Source organism: Lepidochelys olivacea (genome assembly GCF_965140295.1).
Source record: "Lepidochelys olivacea isolate rLepOli2 genome assembly, chromosome: 3".
In the NCBI taxonomy this organism is placed as follows: domain Eukaryota; kingdom Metazoa; phylum Chordata; order Testudines; family Cheloniidae; genus Lepidochelys; species Lepidochelys olivacea.
Window position 1 is genome coordinate 2,955,709 of NC_140413.1, and position 22,561 is coordinate 2,978,269.

General features: G+C 55.0%; 1 protein-coding gene across 2 annotated transcripts in view; it reads right to left on the reverse strand.

The window, feature by feature from the left end:
- Positions 1–20,373, reverse strand: part of KIF3C (kinesin family member 3C) — a 65,244-nt gene extending 44,871 nt beyond the window's left edge. For both annotated transcript variants that reach the window (XM_084622803.1, XM_084622802.1), the window contains exon 1: positions 18,640–20,373. In XM_084622803.1, the coding sequence (XP_084478929.1) occupies positions 18,640–20,049 (1,410 nt within the window). In that variant the 5' untranslated portion in view covers positions 20,050–20,373. The remainder of the gene's footprint in view (positions 1–18,639) is intronic.
- Positions 20,374–22,561: the final 2,188 nt, after the last annotated feature.

Consider the following 22,561-nt stretch of genomic DNA (forward strand, 5'->3'; position numbering starts at 1 on the left):
CAGTAGTTTATTGTTATCCTCCATGTGGACCCGCCTCATGAGGGGGGACGTGACACCCCTTCTGTCAGTGGTATACAAACTATTTGTTGGACAGCAGAGAAATGCTGAAAATCAGAATCCCGTTTTCTAGCCGTGTCTCTGAAGGAGAGTGTGGTGTTGGAGTGACAGGCAGTACAGCCAAGCTCATGGTTGGTGCAGTCACTGTGGAGTGTAAGTGAATGTGACTTGCCATGTTAGAGACCAGAGTTCTAGTCCCGGCTCTGACTAAACTGACCTTGTGCACTGTCTCAGTTATGACACCCCTAAAATAGGGGGGATGAGAGCAAGGATAACTAGGACACACTAAGACGGGAGGGAAGGTACCAATTGCTGTGACTGAAGCCCTGATCTGAGAGTAAAGAGAAAACTTGCTCTTTTTAAAAATTCAAATAAAAAAAAAATGTTGATTTTAAAAGAAGGACCATGTTTTTCATTACAAATGTTCCCACTTTTTGACCAGCTCTAGGTGAAGGTGAGTGAAGAACGAGAAACCTTGGTGCAAGGGTGAAGCGGCGCGGGGAGCCCTGAGAGAAGGGAAGAGAGGTTTACCTTCCGTTTGCAATCAAGGACACGTTAAAGCTGCGTGTTTAACGTTAGCAAAGTGTTTGGCTACTCACTGAATTGCGCCCCAAAAGAGGGGGGACACCGAAGCACAGCTATACCAGATGTTGGGACGGGGGGGGGGCAGAAACATGTATAGTATTTTACCATTGTCACCAGCATATTCCACCAACCCCCTTCACCCCTCCCCGCGGCATAAGCATTAGGACACACTAGCCTTCTCACAGCAATCTCACTGAACAGAATACTAACAGCGTGAAACCCTCTCTGGCTATTACACCAATGCCCCAGCTAACGACAGCCTTACACTGAATTCTACCCCAAGAACCCAGCCGCACTAACGCCATGCACTACGTAGCTCAGACGTTACAGCCCAGGGAACAATCATCGCTCAGTCGGCACAAGGAATAAAGGACTGTTCGATCGCAAGCTCTACGCTCTGCCTCTGGATACCGTACTAATCATTTTCTAGGATATCTCCGTCATCTCCAGTCTTTAAAAGGGCATTTCCTGCTTTCGGTCAGAGAGGACTCAATGTAACTAGTCATTGGCTCTACTGATCGCAGGGCGGGGAGTCAGGAGCTTGTCGCATTTGGTCAGAGCTGAGGCTGCCTGACACCTTAATGCACGGTCCTAATCATCCTAGGTTGTGGAGGCCAAGGAACTACTACCAGGGTCCATGACACTAGCAGTATCGCGGAGAGCGCAGGCTGGCTTGGGGAGCAGAGATGAGGAAACTCTGTGAGATCATCAAGCTTAATCCTCCAGGCCACGGCACGATCGTCCCCTCCAGTGTCATTTGTAGAGTCCCCAACAGCACGCTAGGAATCTCGCAGACAGATTCAGCGAGATCTACCCAGGTATTCGTACGGCCCATATCACCCTTGTTTGTGAGCGTACCATCCTGCTGTCACGGCCCCGGGTGAGTGGTCATGTAGCCAAACTAGACCAGTTAGCTCTTGCTGATCTTTACTCATCAGAAAGTCCCTCCACCCCGCTTTCAAGTGGTGAGAAGCCATGATCCTTTCTGCTCTCGTCGCGGTGTTCCTACTTGTCTGCCTTCGTCCCATGGCTCGCTATCCACCGGCGGCTAGACTGGAGGCTGCTGAACTCGTTCTAGCAATGAGTGTTTTCTGCACTGTTGAACTGCTCACCCGCCCCATGAGCATTGCGACAGCTACAGACTTGCTAACAAGATACTCTGACAGCAACAGCTAAAAACACACACCCGCACAAATGAACGAGGGTCCACGGCAGCGTACTAGGCTGTGCGACTGGCCGTCTTCTCTTCTAGCCTCTCTCTCTGTTCCTTTGAGTAACTCTCCAGGGATTTCTCTTTGGCATCCTTTGTGATCTTCCTGCCCTGGACAGCCCAGGGTCTAGATGGTTTTACCTGCAGCCGCACTTCCTCCTAAAAGCTACTGACTTCGAGGGCTGAGCGGGGCCTGCAGTCTGTGATCTTGACGTCAAGATAAATTAATGGCATGTTCCCCCTCCCCCGTAAGAGCCAGAGATGGGGGTCTGCTGGGCCAGGTGCAGAGGGAGCAGGCCCTTCTGTCAGAGTCCTGCGCATTCCCCCATTCCACCTGCTACTCCTAGGGGCACTTCTGATATCCTCAGAAGCTGTTTGGAGCGCCAGGGAAAGGGCAGGTAGACCCAGGTACGCTGAAATACATCTGCTCCCTGCCTGGGTTAAAGTGGTTACCATTGGTAACGCCTGGCCATGGCTGTGTTGGAAACATTGCTCAGTGCTTTCCTCTTGGCTTCCTAGGCGGCAGAGGGGAGAAGCCCCCTGCACCTTAACATTGCACTGGCAGAGCGAGACCAGAGCAGAGCAGCCCCGTAGCAGCTCTCAGGCCTGCACCATCCAAGGGAAGGCACCAGGCACAGCTGGAAGTGCGAGGATCTGCTGAAGGGAGGAGGCCTGGGCCAAGGGGCCTTGCCCAGAGCTAGGCTTGGGTGGCAAAGGGTGGAGAGCCGCACTGTGGGACTGAGTTCCTCAGCACCACCCGTGATCCCCCAGCCTGCGTGGTGCTGCCCAAGCACAGCACATCCCGCTGGGGGCAGACGGCATATAAAGACTTGCCTGGGGACACTGCTTACACGGTCAGTCTCGCCCCGCACCAATACCTGGGGGATCCACCAAGGTACCTTGGCTCCACCACACATCCCCGCATCTCCAGCCCTTTGCCTCTCCTGCCTGGCGATTCCTTTCCTTCCTTTCCCTTCCTGTCTCGTTACATAGCAGCTGGAATTAGGCACAAATGGTCCTGCGGGGGCAGGGGATGGGATGAGGAACCTAGAGGGAAAGAAGATAGCCACGTTCTATCCAGGTCCAAGCAGTGCCAGAGTTCATAGGCCCAGATGGGTCTATCATTCAGAATTAATGGGCAGTTCTCTCCCGTCCTGTTCTCTCTTAATATTTGCTGGGGTGCTGAATCCTGCTCTTAGTGGCACAGCATTGATGGAGTCACTCTGGACTTACAAAGAGTGGCTGAGAGCAGTATTTGGACCTTAGTCTACTTGTGACACGTTTGCTCACTGTTTGCAGCCACAAGTGTGCACATATGCACACGTGTGCGGGGAAGGACGCAGGGAGAGTCCAGTGGCCTTGCCATGCTTGTCCTGTGAAAGTCTGTTCTCTCTTCGGCTCTCTTCACTTCGGTGGGGAAGGAGAGAAACAGCTAAGAGCAGAGCAGGGAATGGATTTCTCCAAAAGGCCCTGCCCATCAGCCCTTGTTCCACCACTTCCTCCTTTCCCTGGGAGTCTCTCTCCCTGCCTTCTGGGAGTTGTCGTTCCCAGATTTCATCTAGGCAAGGAAAAAGGGAAGACCACCACACACACCTGAGTGAATTCTGATTTGAGGAACTTAAATTTCAGACAGAAATTCCCCACTAGAAGACAACGAACTGCCCAAACAACTAAGCTGTGTGAGAGCCAGAGCCAGAGCCGTCCTCCCGAGACCTGGGGGAGAACAGGAGACGCTCCCCCCACCAGAGCAGGAAGAAAAGGTGTGCACAGTAAACCTCGAGTGAACACAAAGGGGCAGTGGGGTCGCAATACCGGAAACCCTGAGCCACTGACCCTGGCCACCAGAACAGGCTGCCACACCTTTATCCTGCCACACGTGTCTCTAGGCAGAGGTGATGGGCAGATTAAACACGTCCTCCTGCCATAAAAACTACTGATACGACTTTAAAAACAAACAAACATGGAGTGGTGGCTGTGGGAGGGGAATTCTGTCTAGTTAAAGCATTATAGTTACTGTAGAGCCTAGAGGCCCCAATCAGAGACCAGCACACACTGTACTGGGGGCCATGTACACACAGAACAGAGTCCCTGCCCAAGGAGCTTCCCAATTCCCTGTGTACCGCCATGTACTTCACCAGTAGCCCCGGCCAGGACTGCTGAGTCCAGGGTTCCACACACTCTGTGCCAATTCTAGGCTGCATTAGCCAGTCTAGGAGCTAGAGAGAACCCTGGGGTCTGCCTTTGTCCAGCAGCCTCAGGAAAGACTCCCTTGCAGATCCATTGCGGCTACCTCCGGTTTCTTCTACTCCAGTGGCTCTCAACCTTTCCAGATGACTGTCCCCCTTTCAGGAGGCTGATTTGTCTCACGTGCCCTGAGTTTCACCTCACTGAAAAACTACTTGCTTACAAAATCAGACATACAAATACAGAAGTGTCACAGCCCACTCGTGCTGACATATTGCCGACTTTCCCATTTGTACCCTGTAGTTATAAAATAAATCCACTGGAATACAACTATTGTACTTACATGTCAGCGTAGTCTCTAGAGCAGTAGAAACACTACTGAAATTTTAGTTTCTACTGACGTTGCTAGTGCTTTTTACGTAGCCTGTTGTAAAACTAGGCAAGTACCGCCTGGCAAACCTCTGCGTATCTCCAGGGGTACACGTACCCCTGCTTGAGAACCCCTGTTCTACAGCACCAAAGTCCCTACGTACCTGGAATAAATGTCCAGGTTCCAAAAGCCATCAGGTAAACGACCTGAAACACCTACCAATGAGAGGATTATCCTGCCTCTTCTTTAGACGTCTGCCAGTAGCTGTGACCTCTGAACCTCAGGGGCTTTTGAAACCTATTTGCTGTTCCCGTCACAGTCAGTGACTGGGTGACTTTGGTACTCTGCTTCCAGCATATAGTGCATATTTTATACTCTGATGCCTGGCCAGAACTAGGCTCTGTTCTTACCATTCTGAATCCCCAGCGAGGTATGGTGGATTGTGCTCAATTTCTGACCTCATGTTGTGTACGATGAGACAATGCCCTCTGCACAGAATTCCATCTCTCTCCAGTCCCACTATGTTTGGATGCTTTGAGGTGCCTGGGTGCTTCCTGCTGGCCCTCCATCTAGAGTTACTCTCTCAAACTCTTGTGAGGTTGGGCCATTTTGAGTTTCTCTTTTGAGCTTGTCTTTTTTTTTTCAGAAATGGGCAGCACTCGACTCAGACTTGCTTCAAACTCCTTTTCCTGCAGCTTCTTCCTTTCCCTCTTTATAGGTCAAAGCATGCCTACTTTAAGAGACTCCCTATTGGGCCCGCACTTCATATTTAATGAGCACTTGTGCTAATTTGTGCAACACCGTGATAATTTTCTGAGGTCTAGGTGCAGCTTTGTACAACAGTTAACATAAAAACGGCCATACTGGGTCAGACGAAAGGTCCATCTAGCCCAGTATCCTGTCCTCTGACAGTGGCCAGTGCCAGGTGCCTGAGGGAATGAACAGAACAGGGAATCACCAAGTGATCCATCCCTTGTCACTCATTCCCAGCTTCTGACAAACAGAGGCTAGGGACACCATCCCTGCCCATCCTGGCTAATAACCATTAATGGACATAACCTCCATGAATTTATCTAGTTCTCTTTTAAACCCTGTTATAGTCCTAACCTTCACAACCTCCTCAGGCAAGGAGTTCCACAGGTTGACTCTGTGCTGTGTGAAGAAGAACTTCCTTTTGTTTGTTTTAAACCTGCTGTCTATTAATTTCATTTGGTGGCCCTCTAGTTCTTGTGTTATGAGGTGTAAATAACACTTCCCTATTCACTTTCTCCACACCAGTCATGATTTTATACACCTTGATCATATTCTTCCTTAGTCATCTCTTTTCCAAGATGAAAAGTCCCAGTCTTATTAATCTCTCCTCATATGGAAGCCGTTCCATACCCCTAATCATTTTTGTTGCCCTTTTCTGAACCTTTTCCAACTCCAATATCTCTTTTTTGAGATGGAATCTCAAATGGATGGAATCTCAAATCTCAAGATGACCACATCTGCATGTAGCATTCAAGCTGTGGACGTACCATGGATTTATACAGAGGCAACATGATATTTTCTGACTTGTTATCTGTCCCTTTCTTAATTAGTCCCAACATTCTGTTCACTTTTTTGACTGCTGCTGCACATTGAGTGGATGTTTTCAGAGAACTATCCACAATGACTCCAAGATCTCTTTCTTGAGTGGTAACAGCTAATTTAGACCCCATCATTTTATATGTAGAGTTGGGATTATGTTTTCCAATGTGCATTACTTTGCATGTATCAACATTGAATTTCATCAACCATTTTGTTGCCCAGTCACCCAGTTTTGTGAGATCCTTTTGTAGCTCTTCACAGTCTGCCTGGGACTTAATTATCTTGAGCAGTTTTGTATCATCTGCAGATTTTGCCACCTCACTGTTTACCCCTTTTTCCAGATCATTTATGAATATGTGGAATAGGACTGGGCCCAGTACAGACCCTTGGAGGACACCACTATTTACCTCTCTCCAGTCTGAAAACTGACCATTTATTCCTCACTTTGTTTCCTATCTTTTAACCAATGTGACCAATTGGCGTGACATTTGCTATCCTCCAGTCATTTGGTACAGAAGCTTATTTAAATGATTGGTTACACACAACAGTTAGTAATCCTGCAATTACACATTTGAGTTCCTTCAGAACTTTTGGGTGATACCATCTGGTCCTGGAGACTTATTACTGTTTAGTTGCTGTCCTGTGGCTTCCAACAATTTCAACCTTGACCGGTTTCTGTCCATAAACATAGGGAAGAAAATGCTCACAGCAGGAAACAAACCTGACAGCATTTCCTTCTGCTCTCTGAACAGAGTTCTGTGGTCCTGTAGGGAGTGGTTTGGAAGCAAATGCCACTGCAGTCATTTTGCAGGATTGCAAATGGAAACAACTGGCTGAGATCTTGGGCTCTCTGTTAGTCTCAATACATTCTGGTACAGGGGCTTCGGTGCATTTCTTGTTTTAAATAATCCTTCTTTTCTCAAAAAGAAAGGGAGGACTTGTGGCACCTTAGAGACTAACCAATTTATTTGAGCATGAGCTTTCGTGAGCTACAGCTCACTTCATCGGATGCATACCGTGGAAACTGCAGAAGACATTAATTCAGAAGACATTCTGCAGTTTCCACGGTATGCATCCGATGAAGTGAGCTATAGCTCACGAAAGCTCATGCTCAAATAAATTGGTTAGTCTCTAAGGTGCCACAAGTACTCCTTTTCTTTTTGCGAATACAGACTAACACGGCTGTTACTCTGAAACCTTCTTTTCTCAGTCACTCCAGCAGCATCCTATGCTGTCCTCCAGCAGCCGGGGGAGTGGGGCACTAATTGTAACAGATTATGGATGAATATGATGGACTGCCAATCTTTTCACGGGCCTGTGAATCTGTGCAAATCCTAGGCCTTCTGGGCTCCCTCCATTTATACAGTAACTGCCTCCACCCTTCTTAGGCCCAGTCAATGTGTGTATTTCTTACAGATCAGGAGCTGGCATTTGTTCCCATTCCATTTAAGGCTTTTCCTTTAGCTCATGGCAGAACAGCCCAGTGTCTCATTCTGTTGATTTCCCTCCCCCCCCCCCCCCGATCACTGATGATTACATCCAACCCATCCAGATCCTCAAAACCCAGGACATGATACTCTGGACATCTCAGGGGCTGGGGCAAGCCCAAGGGAGATCACTGGAAGAGATCCAGCTTCACAGAGTCCTAGAGTTTAATGCCAGATGAGACTTCCGGATCATCTAGTCAGACCTCTGCCCAGGCCATTAAATGTCACCATTACCCCGTTCTGAGCCCAGTAAATGCTGTTTTAGCCAAACCCAATAATCCAGAAAGACATCTAGTTTCGATCTGAAGACACCAAGGGATGAAGAATCACTTGGTAGTTTATGCCAATGGTTAATCACCCTCTGACACATTATGGTAACACCCTCACTATTAAACATTTATGCTTTATTTCTAATTTGAATTTGTCTGGTTTCAGCTTCCAGCCATTGGTTCTTGTTTAAAACAAACACAAGGAAGTGTTTCTTCACACAACGCACGGTCACCCTGTGAAACTCTTTGCCCGGGGATGTTGTGAAGGCCGAGACTATAACTGGGTTCAAAAAAGAACTAGATAAATTCATGGAGGATAAGCCCATGAATGGCTATTAGCCAGGATGGGCAGGGATGCTGTCCCTAGCCTCTGTTTGCCAGGAGCTGGGAATGGGCGACAGGGGACTGATCACTTGGTGGTTCCCTGTTCTGTTCATTCCCTCTGGGGCACCTGGCACTGGCCACTCTTGGAAGACCGGAGACTGGGCTAGATGGACCTTTGAGCTGACCCAGTCTGGCCGTTCTTATGTTCTGCTTTTCTCCATTAAATTAAAGAGCACTTGAGTAGCTGTTATTTCCTCTCCATGGAAGCACTTATACACTATAATCAAATCACCCTCTCCCTCTTCTTTTTGATAAGCTAAACAGATCGAGCCCTTTCACGGTTAGGCATTTTCTACAAAATCGCGTTTGTGGCTCTTCTCTGCCCCACCTCCAGCTTTTCAGCACCCTTTTTGAGATGTGGACACCAGAACTGGAGACAGCATTCCAATATTACTCTCACCAACGCCAGACACAGAAGTAAAAAAAAATCACCCCCTCTTCCTAGTCACTGCTCCCCTGTTTACACATCTCCCCCTTGCTGTTTTTGCCGCAGCAAGGCACTGGGAGCTCATGTCCACTGCAATCCCAAAACCTTTTCCAGAGACCCTGCTCCCCCGAAAGGGGAGCGGAAGGTGGAGAGCTGCATGCTTTCTCTATCTCCGATTTTCACCCCAAAGTGAAGTCACCCTTTATTGTGAAGTCCAAACGTGATCTCAATGGTTCTCACGAGGTGCCCCCTACGTCCAGTGGCCTGGAGCGCCCCCTCTCTGCTGGGCATTACACACCAGGCTCTCCTCTGCTGGCACTGCCTGCCAACGCTCCTCCAGTCCTGTGGTGATCGGCCTCAGGTCACGCTTTGGTCCCACCCCTTCCAGGGGAACAGGAAGTCCAGCAAAAACAAAATTATGATCTGTTGCCCTCCATTCTAGGCCCAGTGGTTCATACACCCCTTTTCTGAGTTTCCTGTAGTCTATATCCCCTGCCGAGGGACTTCATGCCACCTCACCAGTGGCTGGTAGGGGAACCCCAGCCTACCCTCTATAATGGGTTCTACCCTCTGTACTCAGACAGGCAAAATTCACTCCACCAGACTCCTGGATGCCTCCTCCCTGGACTTCTTCCTACCAAACCCTTCCCTGGCTTTCTCCTCACCCTGCCAGAGCCTTCCAATTCTCCACAGGTCTCTCCAGTCCCTACTACTGGGAGAGGGACTGAAGTATACCTCCCTCTCTCCCTGAGCCCCCGACTGTGCCGAACTGCCTGTTCAGAGCACCACCCACCCCCTTCCCATCGGGGTGTCATCATTAGTTAGGCCTACCGCCCCCACAGGGTGCAACCTGGTGGGATAGCTGGCCTCTGAGGCCCACATTAGCCCTTTCACCACCAGTGTGGGGGAGGTACCCCATCACACGGGCTTATTCGTTTGGATCTATACAAATCCATCACTGGTTTGATTTTATTACAGCGATCATATCATTGACTCTTTGATTTGGCATTTGTGTTTACTCAACACCATTGAGGTCTACCATCCAGTCAGAGCTTTTCCTTTATTGCTCAATTCTCACAATGCTTTAGAATGATAATTGGGAATTGGTGGATTCTCCATCACAGGCCATTTTAAAATCGCGCTTGGATGTTTCTCTAAAAGATCTGCTCTAGGAATTGTTTTGGTGAAAGTCCTATGGCCTGTGCTATACAAAAGGCCAGACTCGGCGATCACAGTCGACCCTTCTGCTGTGGCATCTACAAACTCCCGCAGCACTGATATTTTGGCAGCATTCTAGGGTCTCTATCACTGTGACGGACTAGAATGCACGGAGAATATAATATGTTAAACACCTCACCAAATTCTTTAAGAATCTCTTTTGCATCTGGACCCGCAGACAAGTTATAGACCCGTGTGATCATCTGCGTATTCAGAATGCTCATCAACTCCAGCTCATAGGGGACTTCACGTTCTACTCTTTCAATCTCTGAGAGGTAACTTTCCTTAAATGTACAGCCTAGGCTGCTTTCACACATGAGCCTGTTAAACACACTTCCTATTCACGGGTCACATCAGGCAACCGCTAATCAGACTCCCTGTGATTATGTTGCACTCAGCTCCCGGATCTACTTTGAAATTCACTTTTTGTTCATTTCCACTGTCACACATTAATCTCTTGCAGAGCCTTGTTTTGTCAATTTATCAAGAGGCTCAACAAAAAAATTCCCTGCATCATCAGAGCTTAGTGCTGCATCAGTAGGTTTAGAGGTACTGTCGTTATTTATTTATTTGCTGTTTGAACTAAGAACAAAACACACTTTTACAAAGTGGTTGCTTTCATTGCGTGTTTGATACCGCACCTCTTCTGGGGTGAGGGCCTGTGTACTTACAACAAACAGAACTGGGCTCTGCTGTTTGCTCTCCGTTTATTCAGTCTTTATACATTTCTGTGCAGCTGTAACTAGAAGCACGTCTGTTCTTTTGCTACTTTCCAGCAATTTCATTTGGGGAGCACATGTCTCGCAAGCCCCGCAAACACCCGCTGTTCTGTGCGACGTTAAGTCCATTTCTCACAATGAATTTGCTTGGACTCAGTTATCAGTCATACCGGTAACTGGTCAAATTTACATCACTTCGCCCTAGGTATTTACATACGCTCAATGCCTCACCTGGCTTCTTATAAAGCATTGGTTCTCAACCAGGGGTCCGGGGCCCCCTGGGGGTCCGTGAGCAGGTTTCAGGGGGTCCGTCAAGCAGGGCCAGCATCAGACTCACTGGGGCCCAGGGCAGAAAGCCAAAGCCCCACTGCATGGGGCTGAAGCCCAAGGCCCTGTGCCCCACCACCTGGGCTGAAGCCAAAGCCTGAGCAGCTTAGCTTCATGGGGCTCCCTGTGGCTTGGGGCCCCAAGAAATTTCCCTGTTTGTTACCCCCTAATGCCAGCCCTGGCTTTTATATGCAGAAAACCAGTTATTGTGGCACAGGTGGGCCGTGGCGGTTTTATAGCACGTTGAGGGGGGCCTCAGAAAGAAAAAGGTGGACAATATAAAGAACACGTGTGCGGAGGGGTGTCACTCAGTAGCCTGCATGGCCCCTTGTGGCCCCTCTGAGCCTGCGTTGGTTTGCCCTGTCTAACAGCTCAGCCCTCTGGCCAATCCCATCCCCTTCCATAGTAATAAAGGGTCCAACCAAACAGAAGTCTAATGATCGAGCAGTTCTCTGGCCGGTGCTGTACAGGAGGTCAGACCAGACAATTGCAATGCCCCCTTCTGGCCTTTGCAACTATTAATAAACTTTATCCCAGGCTTTCAGCCTCATTCTGGACTCCACCGTTCTTGTTGCCCCATTCCTCGGTGGCTGGCAGGGGAACCCAGGTCAGCCGTCCCCCTACTTGGGTTTCTGGGGCCCTGTATTAAGCAGCTAAGGGCTGCTTCCTCAGACTCACTGCTCCTTCCTGGGGCCACTTCCTACCTTTCGCTGCCTCCAGGTCCCTTTCACAGAGTGACTCCTTCCCTTGCTTGCTCCCTGGAGGTTCTGGCTCCATGTGCTGCTTCCCGGCAGGCTGTGGCTGACGCAGAGTCCCCTCAAGCCCCTCCTGGCAGGGCTCCCCCTTAAGTTCCTTTCCCTGGATTTACTTCTCCTCAGGAGCTTCCTCACTCTAGGGGCGCCTTTCTCCACCTGTGTTCTGGTAGCCTTTTATCAAGTCCAGGTGCCGTTAACTATTCAGCTGCCAACTAGCCACCAAGGCAGTTGATTACTTCCAGGTGGGCTGGGCAGGGCTTGTTCTCAATAAAGAAGGCCCTCCGAGGAGAACGAGGCCTGACTCCCTTCAAGGGGCCAGCCAGACCGTGGCAATGAGCTGTTCCCAAGTGACATCCTTGCATGGACTACAGTATTTTTGACATCTCAGAACTGCAGGGTCGAACAACGTTCAGTCTCCTTTCGTGCTCCCCTTGGAATGTCTCCCGGTCTCCCGTGCCTCTGGGCCAGCCAAATAGGTCCCTGGGAAGGACTTCGCTCTCTGTACCAAGAAAACTGGAGAGCACTGGAGCCGAGCCCTGTTCTCTGCCTGGTTCCCACCCACACTGAGCTACCCATGTGCCTCCATTTGCTCCATTTTTGCAGAAAGGTTCGATTCCCTTGCGACCCGGTGTAACAAAGGGGTGAAGCACAGGTACGCTAGGAAGGGATGGTTTTTCTTGACCTAGGACTTGAGGCTTTCAGAAAGTTACACTCCTATCACGCAGCAGCCGTCTGGACCCATGGACTCCAGAGGCTGCAGCCAGTGCTCGTTCCTCCTCCCCCTGCCCAGAGCAGATCAGGTCAGACACGGAGCTCTGGGTCCAGGGGAGTGCAGCCACCCAGAGCCATACCTGGGGTCCAAGAGAGTCTTTCAACATGTCCCCCTAGACAATGGGATAGTCCTGGGAATCAAAACCCCTCGTTTCCCAGCAAGCCCTGAGCTTTGCAAAGCGCCAGACTGGTTGCAAAGCAGGGTCTGGCCTGGTCAGAGATCCCCCCTGCCCTGCCCGTGGCTGAGAAGGTGGCACCCTCTCCCCTGAGTCAGCCATGAACTAACGCCCCAGCACAGTGCTAGGGGACACAGTGCTCCTGGAGGTGTTGCCTGTGAAGGTCCTGACCAATTGTGGTCACTGAAGGCCATAGGCTGAATTCCCCTCCCCACATCCCGTGGGCCGTGCCAGCTTCTGCCCAAGGAGCAGAGCCCTCATATGCACCCCAAAATCAAACTGAGGCTATGCCAAGGGGCTGCCAGCCAGGCGGGCCCCTGAGACATCACAAGGGTGTCCTACTGAAAGCAGGAAGAGATGCGGGATGGTCATTGCCTTCTCTTCCGACAGGGGATGGCACTATGCCCTGGGGCGTGGCACTGCTGACTGGAAAAGGAGCATCTTAGGGAGGGCTACATGCATTGGAGCGGCTGAGTGTGGGGATGGGCCAATGCTCAGGGACCGGCATCCCCTTTGGTGTGAACGTGGCCTTCACTTCTGCTCCCCCGGTGCGGGGAGACGTGTGAGCAACCTGACCTGAGGGAGGGAGGCGGGGGGGGCGTGACGGAGAGCGCATCCCTGTGTGTGTCTGTTCACGCCTGCGCATGCGTGCAGCTCTCTGCCGAGCACAACAGCCCCCTTTATGCCCGGAGCACGTCCTCCCCATTGGCTGCGTGCGGTGAAACGCTCGCTAATGGGCATTATGCTTGTTAAATGAGTGAGTGAATGTGCCAGACACAGGGCCCCATTCACGGCAACGCCACATTCCATGACCCCCGCCTCACCCCTCCTCCCAAATCCCCCCCCCCCCGGCATTTGTGTGCACCCACTGCCCTGCTGCCGGCCGGAGGTCTCTAGAGGCCACTGTAACATGTGCTGGGGGCAGCCCGATGGCTCCTAAAAATCTCATCTTGCCTGCTTGCATGAGGCCAAGGAGGGTCAAATAAACGCTCCCCAGGTAACGGAGGAGCTGGGGAACTGGCATGGTCGGAGGCCATGCTGTCCCTTTAAGGCAGTGGTCTCCAAACTTTTTAACTTGCGCCCCGCTTACCCCTGTCTGTGCCCTCCCCCTGCCCCCAGAGGCAGGGCCAGGAGCGAGGCCATGGCTCTGCGAGGGGGGGAGCGGATAGGGATAGGCGGGCCGACGCTGGGGCCCTAGCTGGAGGCGGGGGCAGGAACGGAGCTTTCACCGGGGGCCAAGGCCAGCAGCTGGTACCCCAGGTGCAGGGCCTGCAGCCACGGCCAGGAGCAGAGCTCCAGGAGCGGGGTCGGCAGCCGGATCCCCAGGCACGGGGCTGGCAGCCGCAGCTGGGAGCAGAGCCCCGGGAGCGGGGTCAGCAGCCAGGACCCCAAGCACAGGGCTGGGGCCAGGAGTGGAGCTGGGTGGCATTCCCTCTTCGCCCTCTATGGGGGCTGGCCTGGGCCCCAGCCACCCCCCCCCAAAACATTCCTCTTTGCCCTGCTAGGGCGGCGCACCCCACAGATTGGGGACTTCCACTTTAAGGCCTGTCAGTTATTGAGAAAACTAGACACCTGGCCTGCTCCACACCAGAGTGACCTGTGGAGTCGGGAGGTGGCTGCCTGGAGTTATGGCTGGGAGAGGATGCCCCTGTGACCTCAGAGGAGACTGGGGATGCATAGATGCCTAGGCCCTGAGGGACCCCTGTGACGGGGATGGGAGGACCCTCAGCACCTTGTCTCTGAGCAGTTTCATTTGCAAGCACCACTTCTGCAGTTGCCTCTAAGCCAGCAGCTCACAGATCTACCCCACCCGCCCAGACCCATCTCTCTGTCCAAACTGAAATCTCGGCCTGCCTCTCCAACATCTCCTCATGGACGTCCAGCCAGTAGCTCAAGCTCCACACGGCTAAAACAAAGTTCCTAATCTTTGGGGGTGGGGGTCTGTCGGTGCGAGCACAGTGGGGGTCAGCCCTATGGAACGGGGGGAGCAATCACTGGGACGGGTGGCAGGCCTTCTCCACAGACTCACACAGGCTCCTAGTGCCACGCCCGGCACTCCAGCCCAATGCACATAAAGCTGAGAACTGATCTCCCGGCAGTGCCAGCCTCACCCATCCAGGAGGCTGGAGCCCCTCTCCCCTGCAAGCTTCACCCTGGCCACCCCTGGAAGCTGCGTCCAAGCCCCTGATTCATGGCTGGCTTCTGCGCTGGAACTGGAAAATCCTGCTGCATGGGCAGCGTGCGTAAACCAGACTGCCCCTGTCTGCCTCCTAGAGACAAGGAGGAGCCGCTCCCCCAGAATGAGAGCAGGTGGGAAGTGGGCGAATAGTAGCAGAGGCCAGGCCAAGGGCACCACACAACAGCGGTGGAGCCTCCAGCCCAAAGCAGGATGACACCCGGTACGCACAATGACGGAGACACCAACGGCTGGGCAAGATGGCGGAGAATCCCCCCAGTCGGGGCTGCGTCCTGCCACCAGCCTCCCTCCCACTGAGATAACTGGAACATTAACTAAGCCAGGCCTGCAGGCCTGGGACCAGACCGTGCGCAGCTGGCAAGGTGATGTGGGGAGAGGGAGAATGTGATGGGGGGGTACGGGGGCAGGGAGCTAGTTAACAAACAGCCATCAGCATACACCAGAGATATCAGTGTGGAAATGGGTCTGATGCCAAAATGGGGCCCACTCCAAGAGAGAGACTGCCAGCGGCAGAGGGCAGAATGCAGGGCTGGTCTGCACTGCATAGCTCCAAAACCACAGGGGTGTTAACAGCCATTATCAGGAGAACAAAGGGCCTGGGGCTGAGCAAGGAAAAGCAGAGCAAACCCAAAGCTCCCCCCAGAGCAGAAGAGGCTGGCAGAGTCACGGCACGCAAGCATGGGATGCAGAGAAGCTGCCCCCCTCTGGCACACAATGGCAGACCCCAGGGTCGAGAGGGAGGGACGTTTCCAGGAGGATTTGTGGAGACCAGGAGCTGGAGGCAAAGGATGGCCAGTGCCCTGTTCAGACAGCCTGGACCAATCTGCGGGGAACCCCTACCGCTCTGTGCGGTCTGAAGGGTGCTGCAGAATATTGCACAGCACCGGAGGGGAGGGGGGACTCGCATGCCTCTGCCTACTCCTGGATGGAATCAGGTGTCGCTCACATAACCGGTGATCCTTCAGCTCAAAGACTCATGCTTCTGAAATGAAAGCATCTGAATTCTGTCCCCCAAAACCTCCGAGCAAATTCCTGCTTGGACAGCTTCGGCCCAAGGCTTGGTGCATCTTTCCCATTAATACACAGCCCTTGGCCACCTGCCCACTTTGTCCGCCCAGGATCTGGAAGGTGAGAGGCCCAGCCCCATGACTTGGGATTTTGTGTTTACTTCCGGTGAGCTCCCGCAATATGCAGCTTTGCCTCCTCTGTGAGGAAGCGCTCAAGCTGCAGACACATTAGTGTGCAGATCAAAGGCAGCCCGTGGCCTCTGGGGTCCCAAAACTTGGGCACCTAAGAACCAACAGAGCTTGACCCAGGCAAAGTGCAGACTGGAACCTCAGCAGATCTGGCAATGCCCCTCTCTCCTGAGCACCTCCTGCTAGTCCAGCCCTGTGTTCCACGCCTCCTCCTACAATCTGCTGATGCATCTCAAAGCCAGCCCATAGCTACCCCTGCTCCTCCAGTCTAGGGCTCACTCCCTGCAGCCCTTTCCACTGTTTCAGGCCTGGGATCCTCCCCCCTCAACACACAGCTGCTCTGCCAATGCACCTCAGGCCTGATCAGCGCCCCCTCCTCACACATAGGATTACGGTGGAACACAGGAAATGCCCGACCAGTGGTCTTCTCAGTCTAGTCTCTTGCCCCTGGCAGCAGCTGCAACATGATGCTTTGGAGCAGCCTCTCATAATGTCCCATGCTAACTGGGCAAGACTGCCCATTGGAGGGGTGATTCCTTCTTGTCCGCTATGGTGAACAGCTAACACCCTTACTATTGATCAGACCTGGACCCAGCACCCAGGAAGAGGGCATTGCTCTGAGCAATGGTCCTTGCCTTGGGCAGCGTGGCCAGGCTGCTCCCGCCCAGATAGAGAATAAGGACCCAGACCAGGCAGAGGTCCCGCGGGGCGGGAGGGTGGTAGAGAGCTGCTTTTCTAAGTGTGCGCCTGGTTGCAGCATTAATCCAGAGCTCCATCCACAGCACTGACTCTTTGCCCCAGCTGGGTTCTGGAGAGCACTGACCCATCACTGTACTTGGGTCCCTTGGTGCTGTACTGACCTGCTGCCACACCTGGACCCTCAGCAGGAGCCCTGACCAGGGTGCCCAATGCCCACAGCACCACTCTGTAAACCCACCGGGCCCTGCAGGATTCTGGGACTGGCCCTAAGAGGAACGTTTCTCTGCATCAAGGATTTTTGCTGATTTCAGCCCAAGCTTCCCACGTGGGGGCTTGGTGGCTGTGACCTTCAGGACTCCTGCCCAAATACACCCCAGAACCCAGAGGGAAAGCAGCAGCTCCTCCAAAGAGACCACACCTAACATTCAAGTCTGCTACACTGGGCTGCCAGGACTTCACGAACCCCATCAGCCTCCTCCAGCACATAGGTCATTAACCCGGCAGGAAACACACTGATCCTCAACCCCACTCCAGCTCCCAAACGTGCCCCACTGTCTCCTCCACGCTCAGGAGAGGCAATAACAGAAACACACAGCAAGGGGGCCGGAGAAACCAGCTACGATAACGTCCTCCATCCCCCAGAGGCAGCAGGGAAAGGGGCAGCCTGCAGGGACCTGCACTGAAAGCCCGCGGGGACCTGCACTGACAGCCCAGGGCCTGCAGGGGTCTCCATCCCAGACATTTGGGGGGGGGGGGGTTGGGGTTGGGTGGCAAAGCCCTTGCCGGGTGGGGGGGCACTCAGGCAAACTGGCGTGCCCGCTCTCCAAACGTCAGGACTCCTGGGTTCTTTCCCCAGCTCTACAGCAGACTTGCTGTGTGACCTTGGGGAAGTACGTGCCTCAGTTTCCCCAGCTGGAGGCGATGGTATGGCGCCCCCTTGGCAGTGATGTGAGAGCTCAGGCTGGAATGCCCTAGCTATAGTAAGCTTTGAAAGCACAGACCTGGGGTAGGTCCCTCCAAGGTGCTCTCCAGGGCTCCGCAAAGTGCTGCATGCCCTGGGGGGTGAGCGCTGTATGTCAGACCATGAGCCACACCCCAGAGACACTGTCCCAGCGACTGAGCCACAAGCTGGCCCAGCCTCGGGCTCCCACACAGGGACTGTAGGTTTTGCTTTCAAACAGAGCATCGCACAGTCTCAGCTCAGCACCGGAGCCAACTCTGAGTCCAATGAAACCCCCTCCCACTTCCTGACTGCTCCGATCTGAGGGCGAGGGGAGGTCAAGCAGGGGGTAACTAGAGGGGGGGATATGAGGTGTGGAGAACCACTGGGGTTCCTAGGCTCCAGCAGGGTGGGACACTGGTGCCCTGAAGAGGCATGCTGCTGCGATTGGCCTGCATCTCCCTGCTCGCAGACCAGTCACGGATCTGCTGAAAGGATGGACGGAAGACAATAGGGAGACATTTGGAACCGTGGGCTCCAATTGGTTGTCATTGTCCCCCAGGCTCTGCGGGCCAGTGCGTATCTGGGAGGTCACCAGGTCCAGGGTCCTCGGTATGAATTCGCAGCATCTCTGGAGCAGACAACCACTGCAAACAGCTTCGTCATGTGGCGGGGACTTAGCCGAGGATGCCGAACCCACCCCATGGATGGGCAGTCACTGCCAGACTGCTCTCCCCCCCCCGGCCCCTCCCAGCAAGAGGCAAGTGAGTCAGGTAGGGCCTGGCAGCCAATAGCCAGGATACTCTAAGGGAATCTATGGCAGGGCAGCACATAAACAGAGACGCTCCCGCAGTGCAGTGCTGCGGGGCGCTACCCAGCAGTGCAGTGCTGCGGGGCGCTACCCAGCAGTGCAGTGCTGCGGGGCGCTACCCAGCAGTGCAGTGCTGCGGGGCGCTACCCAGCAGTGCAGTGCTGCGGGGCGCTACCCAGCGTGGGCCTGTAGGATGCAGTGCACCAGGGCGGCTAGTGAAACGGGACCCTATCCCAGCCGGGCCGTGCAAACCCCTGGTGGTGCAGTAAGCACAGACACACTTACCTTGTACCTAATGGCCAGTAACTCGGTGGCTTCTTGCTCCTTCCTCAGATCCTCTATCATCTTCTCCTTCTCCTCCAGCAGCTTCTGCTTCTCCTCACTCACCAGGCTGTGGTCATCTTGAATGGCCGCCTTTTCCTCTTCCAGCCTCTCCTTCTGCTCCTTCAAGTAATTCTCCATGTTCTTCTCCAGGCCATCGTCATTGTCCTCCTCCCCTTCGGCCTCTGTATTGCCCTCTCCATCCACCACCTTCTTCCTTCGGCTGTTTCTCCTCCTCTTCTTGCTCAGCATCCCTCGCTTCTCCAGCTGGGCTTTCAGCCGTATGATCTCCTCCTGAAACTCCCGCAGCAGGGTGTCCTTCGGGTCCTCGTTGACCCTCGGCTTATTCTTGATGTTCTTCGCCCTGTTGGCAAACCTGAGGGTGGACAAGCTCTCCTCGTAGCTGTGAGAGGCTGGGCCTAGGGTGGCCACCATGATGGTCTTAGCATTGCCACCCAAGGAGTCCTGCAGGAGGCGGGTCAGCTTGGAGTCTCTGTAGGGGATGTGAGTGCTTTTGCCATCGACCAAGGCAGAGATGACATTGCCCAGAGCTGAGAGGGAGAGGTTAATCTTGGAAGCCTCCTTAGGCCTCTCCCCTGGCCCCCCCATTTTGCTCTGGCGCTCACTGCCAGCCAAGTCCACCAGATTGAGCTTGCCCACCCGGATGTGGTCCTCTCCATCCAGGCCGGTCTCGCTGCACTCCACTGTGATCACAAAGATGGCGTGGGAGCGGGAGCTGTATTCATTCATGTTGGTGCTGGCCACCGATCGGGTCTGGTTGCCCAGGTTCATGACATGCTCGATCTCCTTGACGTTCTTCGTCACGAACGAAGAGAGGTCTTTGATGTAAACTCCCGTCTCAGGGTTCTCCTTCATCTCCAGCTTCTTGTTCTGGTCCTTCGCCAGGAGGTCTCGGATCTCCTCTTGGTAGATCTCCAGGTAGGAGGCCCTCACCAGGTACTGCTGGTTCTGGGACCGGGAGATGTGGGTGAAGACATGCTCGAAGGAATTGGGGACGATCCCTCTCTTCTCTGAGTCCGTCCAGGCCCCTTGCATAGTGTAGGTCTTCCCGGTGCCCGTCTGGCCGTAGGCGAAGATGGTCCCGTTGAACCCTTGCAGGACAGAGTCTATCAGGGGCCTGACCGTCTCGTCGTACAGGTCCGCCTGCTTGGAGCTGGCGTCGTACACGGCGTCGAAAGTGAAGGTCTTCGCCAGCTCCCCGGGGGCGGCCTTGGGGTTCCGGAGGGTCACTTGCCCCAGTTTCACGTCCATCTCCAAGATCCTCTCGCACCCGGCCGCCTCCTCCTTCCTGCTCATGGGGCGGCATCGGGCCACCACCTTCAAGGCCTCGCTGGTCTTGGGTCTGCTGGCCATCGCGAGCCCCCCCCCCCCGCCGCTCTCCGGTCAGTGGGCTGGGGCGGCTTTGCGGGTGCCCCCCCCGGGCGGGGTTCGCGTCAGGCACTTGCCCCGGCGTCTCCCCCGTCTCCCCGCAGCGGGGCTGTCACTCGGCGCCGGCCCCCGGCAGCGCCGCAGCCCCCGCAAGGCGGCTCATGCCGGGGCCGCCCCGCGGGCCGGGGACGGCGGAGGGGCCGCAGGCGGAGACCCGGGGCGACTCAAGCTGGCGGGAGGGGCCGGGCAGCGGCGCGGGCTGGGGCTGGGGCTCGGGGGCCGGGAACGCCTCGCCCGCCCCTGCGCCGGCGGCTCATTCATTGCAGCGCAGCCGCTGCGTGTGCGCGGCCGGGGCGGGGGCGGGGGCGGGGGCGGCGGCTGGGGGGGGGGCGCCGGGCCGCTGATTTGCTGGCGGCGAGAGGCAGCCGCCCCCCCCCCGCCTGCTGGGAGCTGTAGTCCTGCCGCGGTGGCTGGCTCCTGGCCCGCCCTGTGCAGGGGGCCCGGGGCCCGTCGGGGCTGGAAGCAGCCGGCTCCTGGAGGGGGGCGGCGGGCGCGGGGCCGGGGGGGTCTCACTGGGGCAAACGCGGCTGGTTTCAGTGGCGGCGGCCGCTGGGGGGCGGCTCACACCCGGGGATCGTTCCCTTGGAAGGGGGCCAGCGGTTACCCTCGCCCGGCCCGCCCGGGGCAGACAGAGCGTGTCCTGGGCCGAGGGGAGGGATCGCCTGGGGCTGCCCGGCCTGCCATTTGCACCGTGCTGCAGTCCCCGGGCCCCGCGCCTGGCCGCGAGGGCGGCGAGCTCGCTGCTCCCCGATACAGGGGCATCCTCTGAGCGGCGCCGCATTCACACCGGGCACAAACTGCAAATTGGTGGGAGGGGGGGGCCCGAACCGGGGAGAGAGGGGCGGGACAGGCGCCGGGGCTCCGCTCAAGGGTCCCGCGGGCCACTGCGCCTCTTCCACTGAAGACTTTGCAAAGACACTGGAGGTGAGGGCGCAGAGGCGGTGCCAGGACCATGAGGGGAGCAGCAGAGCTGTGGGAACGCTGGCCAGGGGCCCCCTGCCCAGCACCAATCTAGGGCCGGGTTAGGTGGGGTGGAGCTGTTCACAGATCCCCCAGGGCAAGAGCCCTGCTTTATTCTGCGCCCAGTTACCTGCCGACCGGCCCTGCATAACCATAAGTGCCTCCCCCCAGATGCTCTGCCTGGGAAGCTCAGCCCTTAAAGGCACAGTTCCCACTATCACAGGTAGTGGCTGCAAACGGGCCCATCCGAGTGCACTCCCAAGCTCTGGGATCATCCCACCACTCACACCGACCCCTGAGCACCCTGGGGTGTAGTGAAGGGCGAATGGAGGGGTTCAAGGGCCCCCTGCTGATCAGATGTTCACCCCGGCAGGTGAGGAATTGAATTAAAAGACTCCAGCCAAAGATAGGGGGACAGGAGTGTAGTACTGATTTATTTATATAGATTATTGCTGGGGTTTCCCAAATTGATGCTGGTTTCCCTTTTCCCCAGTTGGTTTCCCCTGGCTTTAGACCCACAGTTGGTGCATGGGGACAGGGAAGCATAGCCGGGGAAGGGCACCCAGGGATGGTGTTTTGTTTCCCCAGAAATTTGCGGGGGGCTTGTGCTGTTTTCGGGATGGCCCAGCCCAGCCCGAGCAGGCGGTGTTTGTTAGCCCTCGACACTTGAACCCAGCCCTTGCTGCTGTGACAGTGTCTGTAAGAAGGGTTACATCAGAGCGGCCAGGCTGGGTCAGACCAAAGGTCCATCGAGCCCTGTGTCCTGTCTTCCCACGGTGGCCCGTGCCATGTGCCCCCAGCGCCGACTTTTCAAACTGCCAGAGGGTGCTCAACCCTTGGCTCTGCCCCAGGCCCTGGCCCCGCTCCACTGCTTCCCCCAAGGCCCCACCTCCGCCCCGCCTCTTGCTGCCCAGTTCCGCCCCCTCCCCCCCACCCCTCCGAGCACGCTGCATCCCTGCTCCTCCCCCCTCCCTCCCAGCCTCCCTGCACCCCGTGAAACAGCTGTTTGTGGCGGGCGGGAGGGAGTGGGGAGGCGCTGATCTGGGCAGGAGGCACCGGGGGGTAGGCAGGAGCTGATGGGGGGCTGCCCAGGGCCTGTGCCAGGTGCCCCAGAGGGAATGAACAGAACAGGGAATCGTCAAGTGATCCATCCCCTATCGCCCATTCCCAGCTTCCGGCAAACAGAGGCTAGGGACACCATCCCTGCCCAGCCTGGCTAATAGCCACTGATGGACCTGTCCTCCATGAATTTATCTAGTTCTTGTCTGAACCCTGTTCTAGTCTTGGAATGCCCCTGCAGCCACTACCTGTGATATTAGGAACTGTGCCTTTAAGGGCTGAGCTTCCCTGCTCCTCACCCCAGCTTGGGTGGGGGGGAGCCCTCTTTGTCTGCCTTCTCCCTGCCCCTCCAGAGGAGCCAGCCAATGGAATGCAGCCAGTAGCGGAAGGGGGCCATCCAGCAACCCAACCCTCCGCT